This window comes from Chlamydotis macqueenii, chromosome 5 (assembly GCF_036417535.1).
Source record: "Chlamydotis macqueenii isolate bChlMac1 chromosome 5, bChlMac1.mat, whole genome shotgun sequence".
Taxonomy (NCBI): Eukaryota; Metazoa; Chordata; class Aves; order Otidiformes; family Otididae; genus Chlamydotis; species Chlamydotis macqueenii.
In genome coordinates this window covers 27483120-27508070 of record NC_141560.1, presented here as the reverse complement: position 1 = coordinate 27508070, position 24951 = coordinate 27483120, and the positions used below count along the sequence as shown (strand labels likewise).

The following is a 24951-nucleotide window of genomic DNA, read 5'->3' as shown; positions in this document are numbered from 1 at the left end:
TAATACAGTGATTATTTTTAATTGCAAAGTGGCTTCCTTCCTTAAAAGGTTGTTATTATATTTTTCAAGCACAGAAATATATATATATATTTCTAAACCACTACTTAAAGCACACTGAAATGTAAGTCAGTGAACCAATTTCACCTGTAAGGATATGGTGTCACCTCTTAGTTATGATCCATATGGATACTTTCACTGTAACTTGTTATCCTTCAAATGAATGTTTGTGTGGCTTGTAAAAGTACTTTAAAATTGCATATCTGGAAACTGTAGTTCAGAGAAGACTCTGGCTTTAAAGAGATGCGGTAATGTAGATTGGAACAGAGCTGCAGAATCAGCTTGTGCAGGAAAATTTGAAAAGTAAGTGTTTTGTCTGGTAGTGAGCTGTTGTTTTCCAGCCTTGCTCCCTTCAGGAAAAATAGAAGAGGAAAACAGATATGCAAACCTAATGAACCAGATATGTATACATAGCTGCACTGACACATGTGCATGTGATAAGCTTATGTGTAGAGGATTGTCTTAATTGCATTGTGCATGCATTGGTCTTGCATGAATGTCTGGTGCTTACTGTTAAGAATCTGGCCATAGCTTTCCTTGTATTGTCACAGTCATGACATGTATATGCCAGTGTATTGCCTACAAAAATATTTTTTAGTTCTTTTGCTGTGTAGTGGATAATATTCAAGAAATAAAACCTCTCTGAAAATATTTTTGCATTTATTTACTCCCATTTATACATTAATTATCAGCCATCCCTTTTTCATTCATGGTAATTGAGGCAATGTACAGTCATATGCCTAGGTTAAGTAAAATGAATCATCTTTTTTTTGCTAACTTCCTAGAAATGGAAGTCCTGTTCCTCACCATGTAATGTAGACTATCTTATTAGAAGTAGTAAGTTTTTCTAGTTGTGTAATGATTTTAATGTACTTTTTTTTTTGTGGGTTTGGTTTTGTAATAGTAATTACAAGGACTTTTTGTCTGGAATTACTATTGTGTGACTTCAACACAAATATACACACATGCACACAAAGATGAAGGTGTAAAGAAAGCTTTGAGAGTAATGTGGTGGTGTAAAGATTTTTCATCTGACACTCTAATTGGGTCAAAACCTAACTGATTGTAAAGATGCTTCTTCCCCTTTCTCTAGAATACACCCATTACAGCTGTAAGCACTCTAAAGTAAATATGAAGTCCTTCTTCCAAGGCTGTAGTAGAGGTAGAATAAACTATACTTGTCATATTGAAGTCTGTTTTTTCTTTTACATAGCTCAACAGGAGATATTGTGAGCCTATTCTTCCTCTCCTTCCCTCTTTTAGCAATAAGGAATGCTGTTTACCTGGAAAAGAAAGGCAACCTTGATATTGCATGGGTGTGTATGCAGAAGAACCTGTGTGATATGCAGGGACGCAGATTCCCCAGCACACATGTGGCTCAATTCATTGGTGTCTTCCATGTGTGCTGTGCTTTCAGCATCAAATTCGCCATGCACTAGTTGTTAGAGATCCCCTTGGAGGGCGGCAAGGGTAGATGCATGTTTCTCTGCACAGTATAGAAGGCAGAAGAGAGGCTGAGAGAATGATCTTGCATGAATCAAACATAGGAAGAGTGGCTAGTAACAGTTGAGCAACACTGCGTATGGAAGATGAAGAAAACATCTTGCATGGAAAAAGAAGGAATAGTGTGCCATGACTTACAAGATAAAAAGGAGCTAATGATAACTGAAAAATCATCAAATACTGCCTGGTCTTTCATGTAACTATGATCACCCTTTTATGTGTATAAATTTTCATGTCTCCTCTTTCCATCTCATTTCTTTCCTTGTTCATTTTGAATGGCTAAATGCAGTGCATTTTGGGCCAGGCTGCATGCAGAAAGACTCCTCGTTAGAAGCACAATTAAGTATCCAGTTTCTGCCTGACTCATTGGAGTGTTGTGCATATGATTTTTTAGGCGCTGAAAATGTGTAGTGCCTTATCTGCACCGAGTACTGCAAGCACTAAAGATGGGAACAATGCACACCTTGAAGTATTGCACTTTGAATCACTTAAGTACTTAAAGTATGAGTGCAGCTAACTTCAGAATGTCTTGAAATGTGCTTCAGGGAGAGTAGCACTTATTACCAGAGTAATTTTATGTAGTGTTTCAGGAGGAGCTTTAGAAGACCTAGCACGAATGCAAGAGGAATTTGGTTATTTTCTTCTTTAGAAACCTTCATTGCTTCTATTTTAATAACAACTAGAATGAAGCTTAAGTTCAAAGCAAAGACATTTTAAAAAAATATTAAAGAAGGTTCTCCAGGGAGTACATTGGAGATTCTTATCTGAGAATTCACCTGCATCTTTAGCAGACCATTTACTTGTAGAAAAGGGCGCGTGTGCAAAGTGTCTTACTGGACTTTATGCAGAGTGACCTTTCTTTTATGTCAGACACTTAAAATTACAATATTTTTCTTCACTTCTAAAGCTGTAGTTTTCTGGGATTTTGTTTAGAACTCTAATTCAGCAAAGCTTTAGTGGTTTGTTTGCAGTAGGGGAGGTTGAGTACATTTGGATAAGAGAATTTTCACTATAATTAATGGGCATCAGGAAACATGACCCTGCCTAGATAAAAAGGAGTTCTGGATCATTAAGATTTAGATAATGGAACGGGTTATATGTGAAAAGCAATTGTCTGATATGACAATAGCAAAAGAAAAATGAGATGGGAGAGTTTACTTTGTTTTTAGCTGGTTTAGAAAACATAAACACAGTATGCTTAGTAAAACTCCAGCAGACACTATGTTTGGAAATTATGTAATAACTCCATATAGGCTGTAATGATATCCTGAAACCCTGTATTTAAACTAACCTGAATTACAATGGGAGATAAACAGAATATTTACCCATCCCTTATGAGCTGCTGCTGATATGTAAATTTATTCTTCTACTTTGCACAAATATACTTTTGAGCTACTGCTTAAACACTTCAAGGTCCTTAGCCAAACAGTTTTAATGATGCCTCCAATATTACGAAAGTGTGACATTTGATGAATGCCTTGTATAGTTGTGATATCGGGGAAAGTGTAAACAAAAAACGCACATCAAGTCATCGTGCAACACCTAGATAATTTATAATTTTACTGTTTATATCCATCTTGACATTTTTTATCTGCCAAAGGCAGGTTTCATTTGGAATCTTAATCTGAGATTTATTTGGTGGATCTGGAAATCATAGCTAGAGTTCCCACAGGAAATGGTCCATCTACCAACAGATTAAATGGCAGTCCTGCAGTTGTTAAGGGAGCTCTGCATTTAACACACATGCATACTCATTCAGTCAGCACTGTGGAGAAAAATTAAAGTAGTAACCCAGGTTTAGGAACAATGTAGCTAAAAAGTCCCATATTTGCTGAATGACAAAGGGTTATATAGCAGCATTTCATTTTATTATTCGTGCTTGAATTTCTTGTTTGCTTTGTTGAGTCTGCTGACGAATACTAATAAATGCCTGCAACAATCCAGACGAGAGATGCCTGGCAACAAAGCTATGCGGTGGACCTCCCTGATCTTCTCCAGTTCACAACCTGACCTTTTGAAAAATTGGCTGGGCTAAGCTGCAGAATTTGGGTGTAATGGTTATTGTTAACTCCAGCTTTAGGATTTATTAATTTGTGTGATCAAGACTTACCTATACTTCAAAGTTTCAAAAGACCAAACACAATCATCCGTCCATTAGAACTAACATTGTGTTTCAGTGAATCCCACTTAGTATCTGCCTAGAAATTCTGCTGTTCTGATGCATTCAGAATATAAAAATGCTTTTTCAAGTGTGAGAGCAATCCAGTGAAAATCTGGTGTCTTCTCAGAGACTAGTATTTTAAAATAACAATGTGTTAATGAATTGCAAATGGAGAGTGGAATGTCAAAGGAAATGTCTGATATTTACACATTAATAAATGCATCACGATTAACTGCAGTGAATACCAAAACAATGATTGGCTGGGTATTTTAAAGCATTTTCCAGTTTTAAATATTCACCAATTTGTACGCAATTGCTCTTTAGATGCAAAATAGGAGGGCAAAAGACTTAGTGAGAGGGACAGGCAAGGGAAACATCATTACTAAATAATCAGAATCCTCGGAGAATTGTAAAAAATCGTCTTTGACAGAATAACTCCGACTGTTCTTAATCTCCTTCTCAATTTATTTCTTTATGAAGGGTGTTGTCAGGGTTCCACACAAGTACAGGTGAATTAAGAGGCATTCAAAGTAACACAGATGTCCCCCTGCTTAAATTGCTAACACAGAATGTATTCACTGTTCTCTTTGGATTCCTTCAGGGAATAAAAAAAAATGAACCATTAAACTTCTGAGTTTTGTCTGTATTTTAGAAGACAAAATATTTCTGAGCCTCTTTTTTGTATGTATATGTGTTGTGATATATAGAGCAAACTGTGACATTAATGCAAAATATAACTTAGGTTATTCTTACTTCATTTGCAGAGAACTTTCTCAATAAAGTTCCAATAAGAATATGTTGTTCTTTTTGATCATGATTTTGGACAACTTAAATGCTTAACTGTAGGCAGAGATCGAGCATTTGAATGGTATTGTTCTGTTAGCCTGACTGACTTCTAAAACATTTTTAATTTTTTTGAAGCTTTCTGTGTTAAACAATAGTCAATGTGGGGAAAAAAACCACTTATTTAATTTATTCTGCCTGCTATTGAAATTACAGGAATTTTGTATATACTGTACACTACACATCTGTCTTCTAATATAGAAATACTGTAGTCTGTCATGTGAATCAAAATTATCCTACAGCAGTGTGGAAGGGTACCAGTCCAGTTATTTGAAATGTCTCTTAATTTTTTGATTGTGTAAATGTTACTTTATCATTCATAAATAAAAATGATTTTTTTTTTCTTGAAGTCCACTTGAAATGAGTTGCTAAAGCGTCTCTGACAGAAGGGAGAAGAATTTGAGGTCTCTGAGGAGGAGAGAGGAGCAGGAAGGGCCACCAGTGAGGTAGCACAGGCCCCAAGATACAGCATGGATAGAGCGCCTTCGACTTCTGCAGTTTTACTTCTGCCATGGCTTGCTCAATGACCTTGATCCAGTTACTTCATTACTCTGTGCCTCAGTCTTGGTGGCTTTAAAATGACTACCTGTCGTAGTTCAGCCCCAATCAGGACCAGACTACGCAGTCTCTCTCTCGCTCCCCCCACCCTCCGAGAGAATAGGGGGAGATGATATAAGAAAAACGGCTCAAGGTTTGAGATAAGGACGGGGAGAAATCCTTAAAGTTACCGTCACGGGCAAAACAGACTCGACTTGGGGAAAACTATTCATTTATTTCTAAAATTAGCAGGAGAATGAGACAGGGAACAAGATAACCTCCCCCCCCCACCCCTCCCTCTTCCCGGGCTTAACATTATCTCTACTACCTTCCCCTCCCGAGCGGCACGGGGGGGGAAAAGGGAATGGGGGTCGCGGTCAGTTCATCACGCGTTGTTTTACGCCGCTGTATCATCGTCAGGGGAAGAACTCCTCGCATTCCTCCTCTGCTCCAGCGTGGGGTCCCTCCCACGGGCCACAGTCCTCCGTGAAACTGCTCCGGCGTGGGTCATCTCTTCCACGGGGTGCAGTCCCTCTAGAACAGCTGTCCCAGCGGGCCCTCCATGGGCCACAGCCTCCTTCAGGCCTCCACCTGCTCTGGCGTGGGGTCCTCCACGGGCTGCAGGTGGATCTCTGCCCCTCCGTGGACCTCCATGGGCTGCAGGGGGACAACCCGCTCCACCATGGTCTTCACCACGAGTTGCAGAGGAATCTTGGCCAGGAGCCATATTACTCCTCCCCCTCCTTCTTCACTGACCTTGGCATCTGCAGCCGTTCCTCACAACAGGCTGGCAGACGCCTCTCAGGATCCTTTTTACATCTTATTCACTTCTCATCTCCTCTCCACTTCTTGCAGCCGGGCCGGGCCGAGTTGGGCCCAGTCGGCTGCCCGGCGGGAGGCCAGAGGGTGAGGCCTGCAAGGCCCATGAGGCTCGCGCCTCCCCCTCTCTGCCCCCCGCTCAGCTGCTTCACATCTTCTCTTCCCTCTTTTTCCTGTTTTCCCCTACTTAAATACGTTATCGCAGAGGCGTTATCACGGGACATTCTGCTACCAATTGGCTCGGCCTTGGCCAGCAGCGGGTCCGCCCTAGGCCCGGCCGAGTCCACTGAACAAAGGGGAGCGACTTCTAGCAGTTTCCTACAGAAGCTACCACCTTAGGCCCCCCCTCACTAACAAAACCAGAACACTACCACACTGCTTATGTATCCCTTATATAATATTTGTGAGAGTTTCCAGAAAATGTTGTTTTAAAGGCTTATTTCAGTGAATCTCTCATTTGTTTCTTAAAATAAGAGCAGATATCCTATCTCAGTGTAAAATCTGGGACCTTTCTGAGTAAGAGTTACTTAAAAGTAAGTTGATAGTCCTCATTCTTCTGAGTTGACCCATGGTGCTCTCAGCAATGCCCACAGTTATATATCACTGGGGCACTGAGCATACAATGCGTCTATGTGGTGATTTCCTCGTTGTTACTGCTGAGGGCTTGGCTGGTTATATGCAGTATTTTGGCTGGGCAGAGCACTGAGAAATAAAAGGAATTAGCTTTGTATTACAAAACTACTCTGAGCTCAGTCTTCACTTGTTATCAAGTGCCTGTGACTGCCATTCTGCCATGCTGCAGAAGTGATTTAATGAGATTTTAGAGTCCTACTGAATAACCATCTTAAAGTTTGCAGAGTTTCTTTAAATGTTAGAAAAAGTGTGTCATGAAGGGACAAACATTTGCTGTTAGCTGCAGGTTATTGTTTCTCAGTATACTACACTGCACGAAGGAGCCTAAATAATTGCCAACATAAGTAAATTTCTAGTAAGTCCAAAGATGAGTAAAGCTGCAGTTTTTCCTGTTTGTTTGTTTTGGAGAAAATGTATATTGACCTTGTACTTTTTGTACTGAGCTTTTGTAATTGTTTTCCAGAAACAGGAATTGGATTACTTTCTTCTTGAAAACTAAGTACAGCGTCTTTTCTTGGGATTAACTCTGAAACTTGTCTGCAGATTGTGGGAAAGATAAAATAGTGAGGAAAATGTTGAAAATAATGAACACCCCTTGAGATATGCATGTAAATCATGTATGTTTCATCTGTGTCAACTCAAATACAAGTGAACAAGGAAATAACAGGCATTCTGAAAATGCATAAAATCTAAACCAACTCTTTTCTTTCCACTTATGCCAGGCAATAGGATCAAATTTCTTCCACCAGCCTCATTTTCTTTCTTTGCGTATTTATGCCTATAAAATCCTTTAATTCTGGTTTCCCACTCATTTTCAGGATTTATGCCTTTTAATCATTCAATAAGGGGTGAACTGTTGAGCAATCTGAATCTTTCACAGTCATTCTGTTTGGTGGAAGTTCCAGTAGTTATACAGCTGAGTGAATGAATGTTTGTCTTTGACAAAAAGGCTGACTTACCATTTTCAGATCAGGAAGGAATATTCTGTAGTACTAATTTCATTTGCCTAGCTTGAAAAGTTCGTGGCTATCAGGTTCAAGTTTTCCATTAGACTTGAATATTTAATTTCTAGTTATTTATTATATATATATCTAAGAATTCAAGTCCAGTGGCATTAGATATTATGAACTTAAGACAATTCTATAATCCATTTTTCACATGAAGCTATTAAAGTTGCTTTTTATTAATGCAGCAACTGTCTTGTCCTAACAGCTTGTTAGAACACTTGCAGGTGTGCATGTGCTGTCATACATACATTTGAAAGTGAATGACAGAGAACAGCAATTAGTCTAGTGAAAATAAAAAGAAGGTGATGTTCTCAAATAATGCTCTTACACCCTTGACAGTTATTGCAGCAAGTTGAGGTAGATGTGTGGTTTGGACTTAGGAGCAAGAGCAATTATTTTTAAACTGTAGTAAGTCTGTCCTTTTATTCCAGTGAGAATAGGTTAGTTTGGTATAGGGACAGGGTGACTCTTTGCTTTGATAGCTTTGTTGGATAGTGAATATTCTGTCTTGATTTTTGAAATTCAACAGTTTTTGTATTTTACTAACACACAAAAAAAACCATACAAATTTAAGTTGTATTGTTATTTAGACTAAGAATTAATAATAGATGATTAACAGTAAATTAGAGTTTGTCAATCCCTAAGTTTTGGCGGCTTTTAGTAATTTAGGTTGCAGTTAGTTCCTCAAATGTAGCACAGTGTTTTTGTTCTGTGTTTTTTTTCAATCTCTCAGTGTCACATAGGAAGAGTAAGCTACTGAGTTTGCAGTCAGTTTTGCTCGCGCTCCCAGAGAGTGTATGGCTCATTCTCTTCCTTCCTGGTTTTACCCTTTTTCCTGTTCTGGCACTTACTGCCATCCCTCTAGAGGTGCCGTCATGCAGTCTTTTGCAGACAGATGAGAACATGCTTTGTCTGCACTACAGACCAGCTTAAAACAAATACTAGGAAGCTATAGGTAGCAGGCAGTAAGTACTATTACACTTGAAGCTGGTTTGGAGCACCAAGGGCTTCCAATGTGTCCCCATAATCATCTGCAGGCACATCTGTAGCCAAGCATATATTTTGTGATGTTGCGTGCATGTTCTGTTGATTTTTGTTTATTTTCCTTTATTGTTATTCCGCGGAGATACCCTGCAAACCTCTGTGCTGATTGACGCCATTTGGCGGGTGGGGTGCTGAAAGACTACAAACAGGGGGAAGAGGTGTCTACCCAGCTTCTGCTGGATGACAGGACTGCTGAATATACTGAGTGATATAACAAAGGAAGCTACTGCCTCCTTAACCTTCCAGGTGAATATGCACCTTCTGTCCACTTACATCTTCAACACTTCTTTCCATGTTGTTAGTGTCTGTACAGGATTCTCTGATGCTGTGCTTTCCCTGATCTCAGCGCCAATCCCCCACTTCTAAGAAGAAGTTATGAGAAATAGTGACTACCTGCAAAATGTATTAGGTTCAGTGTTTTACTTGACTTTTTACCCACTCCCAGCTTAACAATGTTGAATTCTATTCTGTTCTGCCTTTACTATTTCAAGCCATGACAGCATTATCTTCCCCTTACGTCCCTCACAATCAATTCCTAGCTTTAATTCTAGTGTCTTTATATTCCTTCTTCCTAACATTTGCTTTTCTTTCCCTCACTGTGAACAAGCTATTCATTCAAGATAAATACATACAGAAGATCAGCTGTTCAGTTTCTCCCTATAGTGAAATATTAATCTGAGCTACTGAACTTGTTCTATTTTATATGGAAAATAAGTTGTTTAGTATACTTGAGAACCAGAATCAATGGTGATACCACTTAATGAAAGCTCCTGTGTTTTTTTCCAAAGCTTGCAAGGCTATTTTACCCTTTCTTTGATATTCCTTGTGCAGCCTGATTATTGCAAATGCTACTTACTCCCCAGTGTGTCTCTGCAGCATTGGTAATTAGTGTACAATACAATTTGCAGTAGCCATGAGGAAAAGCACTGCAGTGCATTGGTTAATATTGTTACTTAGTTTAACAGCAAGACAAGCTATCATGTACCAAGGCCTAAATTACTTCGAGTAGGGGTCATGGGTTATGTGGAGAATAAAGTGGTTTTAAAAATAAAAAAAAAATTACTCTGCCCATTGATCTGATGGTTAAAATGTCTTCCACAAAGCATTCTACTGACACATTTAGCATGTTGACCAAAAAAATGCATTACAGCTTTATTAAACAAGTAAAAACCTCTAACCTTAATGCTCTTAAGGGCCAAGTGCTTCCAATTCTGAGTAGAGGAGGCTGCCATCATTGTGTCTCTTACAAAGCTAGTAGGGAGAAAATCAGATCCTCTGTGTTTTGCCTAACGTTTCTGGAAATGCCACTTACAGGCTTGCTGTGATACTGCTTAGTCTTACCCATGTGCTTGAGGAAATTACATCAGGATGAAAAGGTGTACTGCAAATGTAAGTTGCTTAAAGAAGCAGCATTAGCATTAATTAATGCCAACGCAGGTCTAGTCCCATTCTAAATTTTTTTTTCCAGCTGCTGTAATGTACAGTTGAAGGCATAAAAAGCCATATCTTGACATGTCCTAAGGATTTAGCCTGAAGTTCAGCTGCTAATGCGGACGTTTACCTCATTGTGCAGACGTTTACTTTGTTCTGTTTTTTTTTCTCTTTTTGTTAAAAAAAAAACAACAACAACAACAACAAGTTACACACTGCTGCTCTTCCACGTAGATACTGTTGGGGTGACCTAGGAAGTATTACGTGTGAGTCCATGGCTCTAGGAGTGATGGTCAAGGATGTAGGGACCCAGGTGGTGTTATCTTTGATTCTGCCAGTAAGAGGGAAGGGCATGGAGGAGGATTGAGTGAAGTAGATGAGGCCTTCTTCAGACAACTGGAAGAAGCCTCATGCTCACAGGTCCTCAACCTCATGAGGGCTGATACAACAATGCTGATAATCTACTGGAAGGAGAACAGCAGGGCACAAGTGATCTATGAAATTTCTGGAGTCCACTGATGACAACTTTCTAACATGAATTATTGAGCTGCCAACAAGGAGAGGTGCTCTGCTGGACCTGATGCTTGCAAACAAGGAAGAACTGGTTGTGGATGTCGAAGTCAGGGGGCAGCTTTGGCCACAGTTACCATGAGGTTGTGGAGTTCAGATTCCTCAGAGGAGGGAGGAAGACAAAAAGCAGGACCTCAGCTGTGGAATTCAGGAGAATAGACTTTGGCCTCCTCAGAGATCTGCTTGAAAGATAGGATTCCTCTATATGGGGTTAAATAAGTAAACAGTGAGGTCGATTGAAAACGTCTGAATATCTGCGCCCAGATGGTGGTGATCAGTTGAGCAAAGTCCAGTAGGGAGGCAAGTCCAATCCTAGTCAATGTCTTTATTAATTATGTGGATAATGGAGCAGAGGATACCCTCAGCAAGTTTGCTGATGATACAAATCTGTGAGGAGTAGTTAATACACCAGTGGGTTATACTGCCATTCAGAGGGACCTCAGCAGGCTGGAGAATTGGGCAGAGAGGAACCTCATGAAGTTCAGCAGGGGGAAATGTGAAGCTATGCGCCTAGCCAGGAATAACCCCATGTAACTGTACATGCTGGGCACCAACTGGCTACAAAGCAGCTCTACAGAAAGAGATCAGGATGCTGGTGGACAGCAGGTTATGTATAAGCCAGCAAGCCACATGGCAAGGATAACCAATAACATCTCAAGCTGCATTAGAAAGAGCATTGCCAACAGATCAAGGGAGGTGATCCATCCTCTCTGCTCAGCACTGATGAAGTGGCACCTAGAGTGCCAAGTCCAGTTCTGATATCCCTAGTACAAGAGAGAGATGGACTTACTGGAGTAGGTCCAGCAAAGAGCCACAAATGGACTGGAGCATCTTATGTCTGAGGAGAGGCTGAGAGCTGAGACTGAGCCTCAGGAAGGGAAGGCTCAGAGGAATGGATCTTATCAATATGAATAATACCTGATGGAAGAGAATGAAGAAGTCAGACTCTTTTTGGTAGTACGCATTGACAGGACAAGAGTCAATGACCACAAGTTAAAACACATGAAATTCCATCTGAATACAAGGAAACAATTTTTTACTATGAGAGTGATCAAACAGTGGCACAGGCTGCCTAGAGAGGTTGTCAAGTCTCTGCTTGTGAAGCTATTCAAAAGCCATCTGGACATAGTCCTGGGCAACCTGCTCTAGACAACCTTGCTGGAGCAGAGGGGCTGGACTAGATGACCTCTAGTGGTCCTTTCCAACTGCAATAACTCTGTGAACTCTTTTTAAAGTCTTGACAGTAAAAGAAGCAACTTTGAAAAACAGGAACTGTGAAAAGAAGAAAAACTTTTTCAGTTGATTACTCTCACTGTAAAGGGATAGAAGCCCTTTTTGCTTTGTCCAATTGTAACTGTGGTGGCTAATCTCATCTCTTCTTCTTCATATTCTGGAGTGAGATTTTTCTTTTCCAACTTTCATATATTGTGGGCCAAAGGAGAGTGCAGTAATGCTAAACAAGAAACAAAGATTCATGGCAATACAGTTGCTGGTTATTGCAACAGATACGTTGTGCTTGAATTATTCCACAGAATGAAACATGCTTCACCTGAGGCACTTCAAATATGTGTAGCTTATAGAAAATGTCGATGCCCTAGAGAAGAAGGGGAGGAAAAGTTGTTATGGCAAGTGAAGCGTTGCACTTCCCTTCGGTGTGTGAGAGCAAAATTTGCAACTATATATATAGATCACTGCATCTGAAATGGGAGAAGTGGACAGGATGATGTTTGATAGGCAGTTATTTATTATATAAATCAAATAGGAAACACATCTCAGCTAAGTGTATGCCTCCTTATAAAAAGCTTTGCAAGTAATGAAGTTCAGACTAGGTTAGTTTTCAAACAGTACTAACTGGAGAGGATTCCGAATTTTGCCTTTATGTGTTAATGCTCACAAGTTGGGAGAGGTTGTTAGAATATGCATAGTGAATTTTTTAATGCCTGTTTCTTTTGAGATCCTTGCTACTTACCATAAGGAGGAGCAAGAGGTTGAATCCAGATTTAAAATGTACCAACGTTTAAAAGGAAATCCCTGCTCAACAACCTGCAGGATTTCAAGCCAGTGAACAACAGCATACGTTTGCACAAATAATCCAGGTGGCTATGGGCCGTGTTCAATCTCTGCTCTAGCTGTGAAAAAGTCTGAGGAGCACATTTCAATCACAGTACTGAAAGTAGTGTTAGGTTATACTTTTTAACAGATATTTTATCTAGTTGTGGTCCCCACATGTTTATTACTACTTAGAAATAAAAATTCTAGTACCTTGTTGACTGTTGTTCCTCTAGTACAAAAATCAGTGATTAAAGGAATAGTGAGAGAGGATTCAAGTGGATTTGTGCTGAAGTAGATAAGGAAAATACAAATAAGCAACAGGTACAATAAATTTTTCCTCAAAGTAGTAACACATAGCTTTGTGCGGGAACTTGTTCAGCTGACTCCAGCCAATCCATAAGTCATCTCTCTGTGCCCTTGGGATGTTTCCTGTGCCATTGCCTGTGTCTTTTCTTCTTCAAGGAAAGAGTAATCTATTGCAACAGGTTTTAGAGAGAGTCATCAGTATTTTTTACTTGGAATCTCTGCTTTTGTGTCTTAACATGCAATGTGACACCTTGATACTGATTGCTGTGTATTTTTTGGCTATTTGTAGATGATTGCAACTATATAGACATATAAGAAACTATAGTTTCTTATTAATTTTGAGGAGGAAGTACTAAGTTGGATCAAATGTATGCTGTATAACTTATCCAAAATGTTTGGAAATGCTAACTTTGTTAAACAAGCAAAAGCTCCAGTGTTTGTTCTCCACTAATCTAAATAAAAGAATAAAGAATAGATGCACTTTTTTTTTTTTTTTTGCTATTTGCATGTTTTTTAGGCTTCTTCCTCCTCATTTTTTAATATGGTTCAATAATTTAAACTTACTTGTTCTTATTTTGTGAAAGAACATTCATGGTATGTAGATCTTTCTTTCATCTAAATACCTTGATATCAGAAATATGTCCTAACAGTATCTAGTAGCCAAGCTTAAGAGAACTATCACACCCAGCAATTTAATCAGATAATTTTCCCTTTGGCATAATTTGTGCTTTGCATTCTTCAAGTTCTTTAGTTGTATGAGCCTGTACCTTACACTCTCCAGGAGTGGATAATGGGGCCTTAAAATTATTGCTACTAATTACAGCTTGTTGGTACTCCTTTTGTAGCTGAAACGGATTTGGAAGACCTCAATCTAAGTGAGAGTCTAGTTCACAACCAGCAGATTTCCCTGTCTATAGCAGAAGTTCATCATGTCTCACTCTGGTAGAGCTGATTTTTACAAAAGATAGGTAGATAATTTCCTAGGGTCAGTATAACGTTAAGCAATTGTTTAAAAGGAAGAGGCATTAGGAAACGGTGATTAATTTTTCAGGTTTCCTTGATAAAAATCCAGTTAATAAGTTGTAACTCCTAAAACTGTGCTCTAGGTAACACAGTTCTTCTTCCTTAGTGGGATGAGAAAGCTGTGAATCAAACCAGAGTTCTTTCTCATTTCTGCTACAAATAAGAATATAACAAGCCATTTTCAAATAAGAAATCTCAAGTTTGTGCTTCTTTCTCCAAATGAAAAAAATGTGTTTGTTTCTATTTCCAACTAGAAACACACATCCTGGAACAGAAGAAAGAAGACTTTTGTGTTGAGTTTCAGAATTCTCAAAAAAACCCAGGATTTTTCATCCAAGCAGAAGCTGAAGATCTGAAACTTTCAGATTTGCCAGTAACCAGCCAAAGAGGAGGAGCCCCAAATGATTGTAATTCCAGTCCTGAAGAATCAAGGTAAAACCAAATACCCCTGTATATAGTTTGTCTAGATTCAAATTATAAACAACATACATATGGATTTTTTAATAAAGGTAGGGAAGTTTGCTTCCCAACGGAGAATCATTAAGCCCGCTTTTTACTTAGACTCACCATATCTGCCCTTCTTTCCTTGTGGAATGCAGCATTGCACTGCTGTATTCTCTAGCACTGATAGAAAATATAATCATGACAATGGCTTATCTGACACATTGCAGGTATTTCAATGATTGTGGTCTCTCCAGAGAATTTAAAAAACACATACTGAACAGAATTAGGAAAGATGATCTAGAAGTCTAGTAGTATCTGTGGCTTTACAGGACAAGCACAGTGTACCCTAAGTATGATGAGTGAGTAGAAAGAAGGAATAAAGCAACTAGGAAGCAGGAATAAAGTAGAGTGAAGTCCAGATGAAGTTGGAAGAGTGAAGGTGGGGAGCTGTAATACCTTGTAGGCAGTCTGTGACAGCAATCTGGAGATGGGAAAACATGGTTGAAAAGTGTAATACAAGCTCTGAAGATTTTATTATGCTGTTAATTTGAGTTATTTGTTATCATTAATTTCCGTACAGAGCTATGACCCTGTTCTGGTTTTATTTAGCGAGGGGGTCCTAAGGTGATAGCTTCTGTAGGAAACTGCTAGAAGCCGCTCCCCGTTTTTCAGTGGACTCGGCCGGGCCTGGGGCGGAGCCGCTGCTGGCCAAGGCTGAGCCAATTGGTAGCAGAATGTTCCATGATAATGCCTCTGCGATAACGTATTTAAGAAGGGGAAAACAGGAAAAAAGAAGGAGAAGATGTGAAGCAGCTGAGTGGGGGCAGAGAGGGGGAGGTGCGAGCCTTGTGGGCCTTGCAGGCCTCACCCTCTGGCCTCCCACCAGGCAGCCAACTGGGCCTGACTTGGCCCAGCCCGGCTGCAAGAAGTGGAGAGGAGATGAGAAGTGAATAAGATGTAAAAAGGATCCTGAGAGGCATCTGCCAGCCTGTTGTGAGGAACGGCTGCAGATGCCAAGGTCAGTTCAGAAGGAGGGGGAGGAGTAATGCGGCTCCTGGCCAAGATTCCCCTGCAGACTGTGGTGACGACCATGGTGGAGCGGGTTGTCCCCCTGCAGCCCATGGAGGTCCACGGAGGGGCAGAGATCCACCTGCAGCCCGTGGAGGACCCCGTACCGGAGCAGGTGGAGGCCTGAAGGAGGCTGTGGCCCGTGGAGGGCCTGCTGCGGCAGCTGTTCTGGAGGGACTGCACCCCGTGGAAGAGATGACCCACGCCGGAGCAGTTTCAGGAAGGACTGTGGCCCATGGGAGGGACCCCACAAAGGAGCAGGGGAGGAATGTAAGGAGTTCTTCCCCCAATGACGAAGTAGCAGTGTGAAACAATGTGTGATGAACTGACTGCGACCCCCATTCCCTCTTCCTCCCTGTGCCGCTTGGGAGGGGAAGGTAGTAGAGATAATCTTAAGCCCAGGAAGAGGGAGAGGTGGGGGGGAGGTTATCTTGTTCCCTGTCTCATTCTCGTGCTAGGTTTAGAAATAAATGAATAGTTTTCCCCAGGTCAAGTCTGTTTTGCCCGTGACGGTAACTTTAAGGATTTCTCCCCGTTCTTATCTCAAACCTTGAGCCGTTTTTCCTTATATCATCTCCCCCTATTCTCTCAGAGGGTGGGGGGAGTGAGAGAGAGACTGTAGTCTGGTCCCAATCGGGGCTGAACTACGACAGATCCTCTACTGCTGTCTTAAGAAACATATATATTCATGCTGTGTTTTACATAATATATGAAGGTATACCCAGCTGACTAGGGAACATGCTACCAATTTTGAGTGACTTAAGTGTTTTGAAGCCTGTCTTAACTGAGAGCGAGAGAGTTGCGAGAGAAAATGCAATCAAGGCTGCAGAGCCCTTGATGTACTTTTGAAAAATATACTCTAATTCTTCACCTGTCTGGCAGATTCTACACCTGTTTTTGATATCTTTAGTATGATCTAGTGGTGACTCATTGGGCCAAAACTAGTGCATAGTACTTTTCCGTGTGTCTTGTTGCATTTTTTTTTGCATTAGAGCCTAAGCTATGCTGTTAGAACAATGCATCCTGCATTAAAAGCCAAATGTAATCCTTTATCCTGCTTAAGTATAGCCCAGCACAGAGTCAGCCGAAGATTGTTACTGCTACCCTTCACCAGTGCCACTCGCACTGGCAGTCAGGCTGGTCTTGAACACTGAGATTAACCTCCCACAGCAGTCAGCATGTTCAACCATCTCATCTGCGAATATATTGCATGTAGGATCATAAAGCTATCGGCCAAAATCTCATTGTGATAGATACTATATAAATTGCACAAAATCTGTCCTTTCCTCAAATAGATTGCAATGAGAATATAAGATGAGAAAATATCTTGATTGAGAACAACCTGGGAAATGTTGACTCAGTGTTGATTTGCATTGTAGGTGATGGTCTTAGTGTACCATCAATGTGACTTGTCAAGTTTTCTTTTAGACATCAGGAAGAAAACATTTGAAGGATTGAAATATGATGATGAGGTATATTCAAACTTATTAATGGAAAACATCTCCTGAACATGGAAAATGCACAAATAAATAGCTTGATGTTTGCAATGTCTGGGCAATAGTATCCAGAGACGTCTATCACTTGCAGTCCGAAACAATAGTGGATGAAATTTGCAAGACAGAGCAAAGATGAAATAGATGTTGAAAGATCTTGAAAGTGAAGACAAGCAGTTTAAACACTCTTCCACCCCATGTATATTGTAGTACACTAAATAAGTACTTTTTTGATGTAAATCCCACTGCCGTCTATGTTTGATGTGCTTTAGGTTGCACCATAGTTTGCTTGCAGAGTACAAATCTTAACTTCCTTCTTAAAGAACCACAGAGAAAATAAATCAAATGAGGCAGATGAGGAAAGGGATGGCTGTGTACGAATAACTATCTGCCTAAGAGAATGACTTTTGGAGCAACAGATAGCTTTACTTTTCTTTCCAGGATGTGAATTACACATAGTAGAAGTGATGTACACAGTAGAAAGAGTTCAGAAGGTATAGCTTTTCTGTGGCTACTTTTTATGACTTGTTGGCTATGAAGCCTATAAAGAGAAAACGCTTAAGGGAAGTGAGTGTTGAAAGTATTTGCTAATCCCCCTTCTAATCCATTAATCTACTGATTTTGCTGCCATCTTACAAGTGTGATCTGAGTTATCTATGAGTATCAACAGGTAGCCAAGGAGTTTTATAAAAGTCTTACCTTGAGACAGAATTTTTTGTGGCCGTTGAATCTTGTCTTATTTTCCCTGTCTATGGCTAAGTAAGTTATCTTAAGACTCTGTGAATGGTATACAGTATGGAATTCCTGTTGTCAGTTTGAATTTTTAGAATAACACCATCATTTTTCAGATTTCTTCAAGATGAATGCCTAGATCTTGTCTTCTGCATATTCTCATTTCACTTCATGTGGAATTATCCATCCTACCGAAGAATTTGGTTTCTTTGAACACGAGCATCAATTTGATCCCCAAACGTTTCATTACTTTGTCAATCCATGTTAAGCACAGGTTTTTAATATTTACTTCCCCTAAGCATTTTCTGTTTATAGGCTTGTCCTGGTTTTGGCTGGGATGGAGCTAATTGTCTTCTCAGTAGCTGCTGTGTTTTGGATTTAATATGGGATTTGGTGTGTGAACAATGTTGATAATACACTGATGTTATTTATTGTTGCTAAAGAGACCAAGGGCTTTTTCCACCTTCCCAGGTTTTGCTAATGTGCAGGTGCAAGAAGCTGGGAGGGGTACAGCCAGCACAGTTGACCCAAACTCACCAAAGAATGTATTCTATACCATAGACATCATGCTCAGCAGGGCTTGGATGATGAGCAGCTCTCTCACTCTTTCTCTCACTGCTTGGGATCATTCTGGGATTGCTTTTCAGTTTTGTTCCCGTGACTGCTGCTCAGGATGGGCTATATCATAGCCAATTTATATTTGTCGGGTTTGTGCCTTGGCACTATAGTGTACTTACTGTTCTGGATTTAAAGATTTTTCTTTTCAGAATTATGGATTTAAGAAGTGATATAAGGACATCCCTTTTACTGACTGTTTAATACATTTGCAATGGCTAACAACTTTTGATAATTTATTTGTGTGTATTTTGTTTCACACAGAGGGGAACTAGTTTTGCATTATTTTTCTTTTCTTTTTTTTTCCCCTCCTGAATACAGCACCATAGAAAGAAAGGCTAACAGGATGCTCCCTGAATTTATAGCCACATGGAAGAATGCTACAGATTTAGGTGGAAAAACAGAAACTGCATTCCTTTTAAAAGAGTTGGACACTCTGAGGGCCAGAAATAAAAAGGTACAATTGAGATATTCAGATCACAGTATTTGCTCTTTTATGATTGTCTTACAAAACATACATTTTACACTGTTCCTAATTTAGTTTTGGTATTTATTTTAGTCCACCAATCAATAGCTTTCTTGTAATTTTGTATTCTTAGTATCTGCTTAACAACTACTTCTCTGGAATTAAAAAAAATATTTTGTCCTACCCTTTGACCTTTTTAATCAGTGACATAGGTTCTTGCATCATGGATTAAAACCAAGGAGAACCAAAACTAAGGCCAGGATTTCATTAACAGAATCTGGACCTCGTGCTTCTGTACATGTGGTCCAGATAATGAATGTGCCCTGATACCTCCTCTTTGTTGAGGGCAAGAAAATTCCATCCTACTTGCAGACTGCATTGCTTCTAGCATTAGTAGCAGTGGCATGCACCTAAACAACAGAAAAATCTATAGTCTTCCATGAAGTGTCATTGAATATTCATTGGCAAGCTCAGATATCTGTCCAAGAACAGCTTTAGTGAATCCCCAGTTAAAAGAAAGACCTCAACATATGGAAGAATACCAGTTTTCTATCTGACAATGCACATCAAAAAATATGCATTTACACCACAGCCTCTTCAGGCTGTGATATCAGTATTCTTGGTAGGAAATAGGCTATTCATGCAAACACCACCTGCATTATATTCATCGTAATTCTCAATTTCCTTAGTGAGAAGGACCATGGCTGCTGATACCTGAAGATGAGAATCCAAAAATAATGGCACATGCATTGCTGCTTCTTTTGCAGAGCAAGATAGGGCAGATGATAAAAAAAGATATTTTTAACATTTGTACCTTAAATAAATAAACATAATTAAATGAACTTCTGTTGTGTTGCTTAGTGTTTTTGTATTTTGGGGATAAAAAAAAACTATTCTTTAAAGCTTTGTTGTGGTTAAAAGACCTGGTTGACTGTTTCAGCTAGATAAGAATCTTACTGTCCATTTGTTCAATTCAGCTTCAAGACAAACTTTCTGAAAAGGACAAGGAGCTGAAGACAATAAAACTGGACTTAGAACTGCAAGAGAGAGCTACAGAAGCTAAGATTGCAGAAAAGATTGCAGGTACAGTAGGCAAGCATTTAACAGATGACTCTATGGCTCATACAGTACCTGCAGTTGCTATATGACGTGGCCTAGCGAATGTTAGCTTTATTTGCTAAAGGAGGGAAGATTTGACTTTTTTTTTAATGTGTGGCTGTTTAGAGTTGCTTAGAAAATAGGTGGCTTTAACATCCTGGTACTGGTATTAGCAGGAGCTTTACCTGTATTCATACTGATTTGGGCATTAAATGCATTGTTAACACCATGTCAATCCAATCACAAAAAGGTTGTTTGTTTTGTTGGAAGGTCCTGAACAAACAAGGGGAAATAATGATTACCAGTGCCTCTACCTTTCAACCAGCAGTTCAAATACCACTTATTGTTTTAGCTTGTTCAGAGCAATACTACCCCCTCCCCGTATATGGAGATAGTCATGCATTCACCTCAACTAGAGACCTGCACTTTTCTTGAAAAATCTGTTCTTTTGGTTGTTAATGAATTTTTGTCTGATGATGGTATATCTCCAGTGAATGACGTTTATATAAAATTCCCAAAATGAAAGCGGTTTAAGTGTATAGTTGAAAGTGAATGCATGATTATATTTGTTGTTAATTGTTTTTTGGGTAGACATACAAGAATGGAGACAGTTTGTATTCTGTGGTTTTAAAAATCTCTAAAGTAATGAGTATTTTTATTATTGAAAAGTGACTGTGTGTACAGTGTACCCAGTAGATGAAAACTACTCTGAGGTTTTTCTCCAAGTGTTTCAAATAAATTAGTGGGAGTGCTTTTATAGATTTTTTTTGTATCATTTATTCATAAATAAAGTGTAAGCTAGGTAAAATGGTGTCCTTATAGACCATATATATTTCATATAGTATTAATAATATTAATACCTGTCCCCAAAATATTGGTACTGAAGGGAGGAGTAACTGTCTTCCAGAAAATGGAGGAGAAAGTAAACTCTCCAGCTGAAAAAAACAGATGGCTAACTATCCATTTAATGTCAAACTCCTGAGAATATAGTGTTTTGTGTATATTGTATGTGGAAGAGAGAGTTCCTAAATTCTCTGTGGTGGAGGAAGGGAAAGGCATATCTAATCTACGTATTAGGAAACAAATTGAAATACAGGCATAATTTTATTCTTATTTCATTTTGCATATACTTCTTACTTTGTTTTCAGAAGAAAAAAAAATTCATACTACATATCATAGTTATATCCAACAGCTGAAAGCTAATGCAAATTGTTTGGGTTGAATCCCAGTTTTATGTTTGCTCCTGGCTATTTGCACAGTGTTTTACCTCAGTACCTATAATACAGAAATATTCTCTTTGATATAGGTGTTCATTGCTCATTAAAACCTGTGTCTCTTAAAAGGTTTGTCAAAAACATGTTTAGTTTCATTTTTATGGATACAGTTGAAATATTTGTTAGTAAATTGGCTTTTCCTACATTTCTGTTTAAAATTTTGAATTATGTCCTAAGCATAATATTATCTTCAAAACAATATGGCATTAATATGGATATAATAATTAACATAGTTATTCCATTTTAAAAGGAAGAATAAGCCAAATTTTAATGAGAGCTACAATATGGATGACCTTTAAAAAAATACCTTTTTTTTTCCTTTTACGAGTTCAGGAAGTATAAAAAAAAAAACCATTAAGTGCCGAGAGGGCGGGCAAGAGGCTCCTTGCTACTTAAGTTGTTTGCAAGAAGGAAGCATCATTAATATTTCATTATTTTTTTGCTTCCTGTCTTACAGTGCTAAGAATGTTACCAAGTTTGGATAAATGTTTTGAAATCTGGAATTACGTGAACCAAACTCAATTTGTGGAGGTCTGTGTGTGTATCTCTCATAAAAGCCTTGAGGAGAGTTCTAATGGGCGAGTAGAACCTAGTAAAGAAGACTCAGTGTATTTAAGGAAAACCTTTTTCCCCTTGTGTTAAGTCCTTTGAGGAAAGGAGAAGACATGCTGCTGTGAATTCGTGTTGCTAGTTAATGTTTAATTACTGCAGTGTATACCACATGGTAGAATGAAGCTGGTAAATATGGGTGTTTGCATTTTTATTATTACTTAGTCCTGACTTTATGATAAGAAAATGACTCCACAAAATTATGTTGTAAAAAAAACATCAGAAAGGTACACCATAAAAATGTTATCTACTTTGAGGAATATTACAATTCTGCTTTAAATTGTAAACTTCTAATTGATGAGTTTTACCTAAACAAGTTCCATGGAAATAACAGAAAAGCTGAAGATGAAGGTTATTTTAAAATGAAGCTAAACCAGTCTTCATAAACAAATAATCCAAAGCTTGTAGCTTTAGAATTTTTAATTTATTCAGGGGAAGAAGTGAAGAAAAGTGTAAATTTATTAAATGCTTCATGAGAGAATAAGAACAGAGTTACAGCAGAAGATATACATGATGGAGGAGAATGTTTAATATAGTGTGCAGTAAATAACTTAATTTTCATAATAAGTTTATTTTTAAATTTTACTAGCCTGGAAAACAGATTTTAGAACTTACTTGGGTCCCTATCCCTGTGTTGTGTAGCTATGGCTGAGGAAAATTAGGAAATTTGCTGTTTTGGTTGCAGAATTTTAAGCACTAGAGCCTATTGTTTCTGGTGGTTATAGTTGCCATAGGTTCCTGCTGTTTCTTCATTATTCTTCTCTTGGATTTCCTCTCATTATAAGCCAATGTCAGAAGGTACCATTAGTTTCACTCCGCATCGTGAAGGGAACGGAGGTGGAGGCAAGATAGGGAAAATCAAGGGACGAACATATCATAAAAGAGTTGAGACTAGGATAATGTAAGGAAAAAGGGGAACACCACATGTGAACTGGGCATGAAGAACAGACAAATCTTGAAATGTGGGATTGCGGAGTTTTCATATGTTGAACAGAAAAAGGAAAGGGCCCATTCTGTGGAAGGGGAAAGGGAGAAGGAGCACACATATTCTGAGGACAGACTGGAAGATAAGAATGAAGGTGTCGCAAAGGAGTAAGTCTTCAAAAGAACTAGCAGAGAGAGCAGATCTCACTTTAGAGGACATAATAAGTGACTTCATTTTTGCCTAACAGAAGAATTATACAGGGTGTATATAGGAACTTTTAGAGGAAAGAGCTGGTAGAGTGTAAGTGAGAATTGTAGAGCATAGTGGTAGCCTCTTTAAAATGGAAAAAATATCAAAGCCCTCGTCTTCTCACAGTAACTCCCACTATTGCTGCAACAAGATAGTTGGCATCAGAGCCTCAGCTCTTAGAATATTTTTGTTGCTGTCACAGAGCTATATATTGGAACTAAGAATAATTCTGAAGGAAAATATAATTTAAAAAAATTCTTTTTAAATCTTTCTGTAGCAAAGGCTATTCTGTGGGGTTTTTTTTTTCCAATATCTAGTAATAATACTACCAAAATTTAATACCTTTTTAAATCAGAGTCAACTGATTGAGTCCAGCCCTGTTAGGTCTGTTAGGTGTTGCACACCACCTTTAATGCCTGAAAACTGCATTGGCATTCTGTAAGTGCTCTTTGAAAGACTAGAGTAAAGATAGGAAATATAGTGTGGAAAGGGGGAAAGCAGTACTTCTAATACTGTTCTATATGTTATACAGCTTTCAGTCTTGTGGAAACTACGGCAATATACCTACAATAAAGTCCCTTCTTTTTTCAGGTCTGTTTTTTACAAAAATGTTGAGAATGAACATTTGTGGTATTTTGGAATTCTTGAGTATGGTATGGAAATGTTCATGAACATCATTTGAAGTTTCCTTAATCTAACTTGAAAAATAATTACTGAATGCATATGCAATAGTTTTAATAGCAAAAGTGAAAACAAGTATCCAAATGACCGTTAGCTTAGGTTAGTTTTATTTAATATCCTGTAAAGTATGAGAAAATAAGTATTCTTGCCCAAGTAATAAACTTTGGGTGGCACTAACTTCCAGCACAGAAGAAAAGTATTTTCCATTTCTTCAAAGCTCACTTCAGAGTCCCTTTTTAGATGTTATTTTTCTTTCTTGCATGTCATCCATTAAAGATTAGCTGTGGAAGGTTGGAGCATGGAGAGATTATGAATGACAGAACAACTCCTGCAGAATAATAATCAGTTTTTGGTATTTAATGCTGTTTGACTTTTGCAGACACATTTCTTATTAACCTTTGGTACAAACAGAAATCCAGGTTCCTGATATCTCATGGAGAAGATGAATTCAAGATCCTCTTCCAATTAAACTGAAATAAGGCCAATATTGGACTTTAGCCAAAAGAACTCAATAGTTCCCAACCCTTGTGTTTATGAACCTAAATATGAATGATATTTTACAGTTTAAGTAGATAATGCATATACTTCCCTAACTCAGTTTTCTGTGCATAATTCATTTGTATATATAGTCTATATTGTTCTTAGGGTTTTTTTTCCTATTAATGCTTCATTATGCAAAACTATTTCCTGAATATTTTTTCAAAATATCTCCTGGTAAATAACAGAATTGTGAAAATAGCTGTAGGATTTGAATCCTCTCTATGGGAAGGTAGACAATCCATCTAAAGGACGGAAAAAAAAAACCCCAAGGTAGGGTGTTGTGACTCACAGGATCTTGGCTTAGTTTTTAACAGCTTAATTTGAAACAATGTAATTTTACCTCCAGATTGCTCGAATTGTTGATTGTCAAAAAGTTGTGTGAAGCTCTTTGAAGTGCAATATACAATGAGGTGGCATAGGTTAAAATGTAAATTACTGACCTATTTATGGGTGGAGCTTTTATGTAAAAAGCAGACCAGTATCTTCTGCATATTTTTGTGATTAGTCTGGCCCTTCTCTCTTCCCCACTACAGTGCTAGACAAACAGCAAGAATTGGGTTTTGTTGAGGAATAAAAAGGTCTACAAATAATGTACTTCTTGGGGTATTGCAGAAACTTTTCTTGTCAAATTATAACTTGAAAATGTTAATGCAACATTTATATTTTTCCCCCTAAAGTAAATATTCAGGCATCAGTAATTATTCACTGAAAAAAAGTTTAACAGCATTTTGGTTTGAATTTTGAAGTCAGCTGTGTTCAGTGTATTAGAAG

The 24951-nt window shown here is 38.6% G+C and overlaps 1 protein-coding gene across 1 annotated transcript in view; it reads left to right on the top strand.

Annotated features, from left to right (window-relative positions):
- The window catches only part of MIPOL1 (mirror-image polydactyly 1), a 198703-nt gene that overhangs the window by 32902 nt on the left and 140850 nt on the right, over window positions 1-24951 (top strand). Inside the window, exons 3-5 of the mRNA XM_086748888.1 lie at window positions 14241-14418; window positions 18660-18795; window positions 19782-19887. Coding sequence (XP_086605014.1) covers window positions 14241-14418; window positions 18660-18795; window positions 19782-19887 — 420 coding nt within the window. The remainder of the gene's footprint in view (window positions 1-14240; window positions 14419-18659; window positions 18796-19781; window positions 19888-24951) is intronic.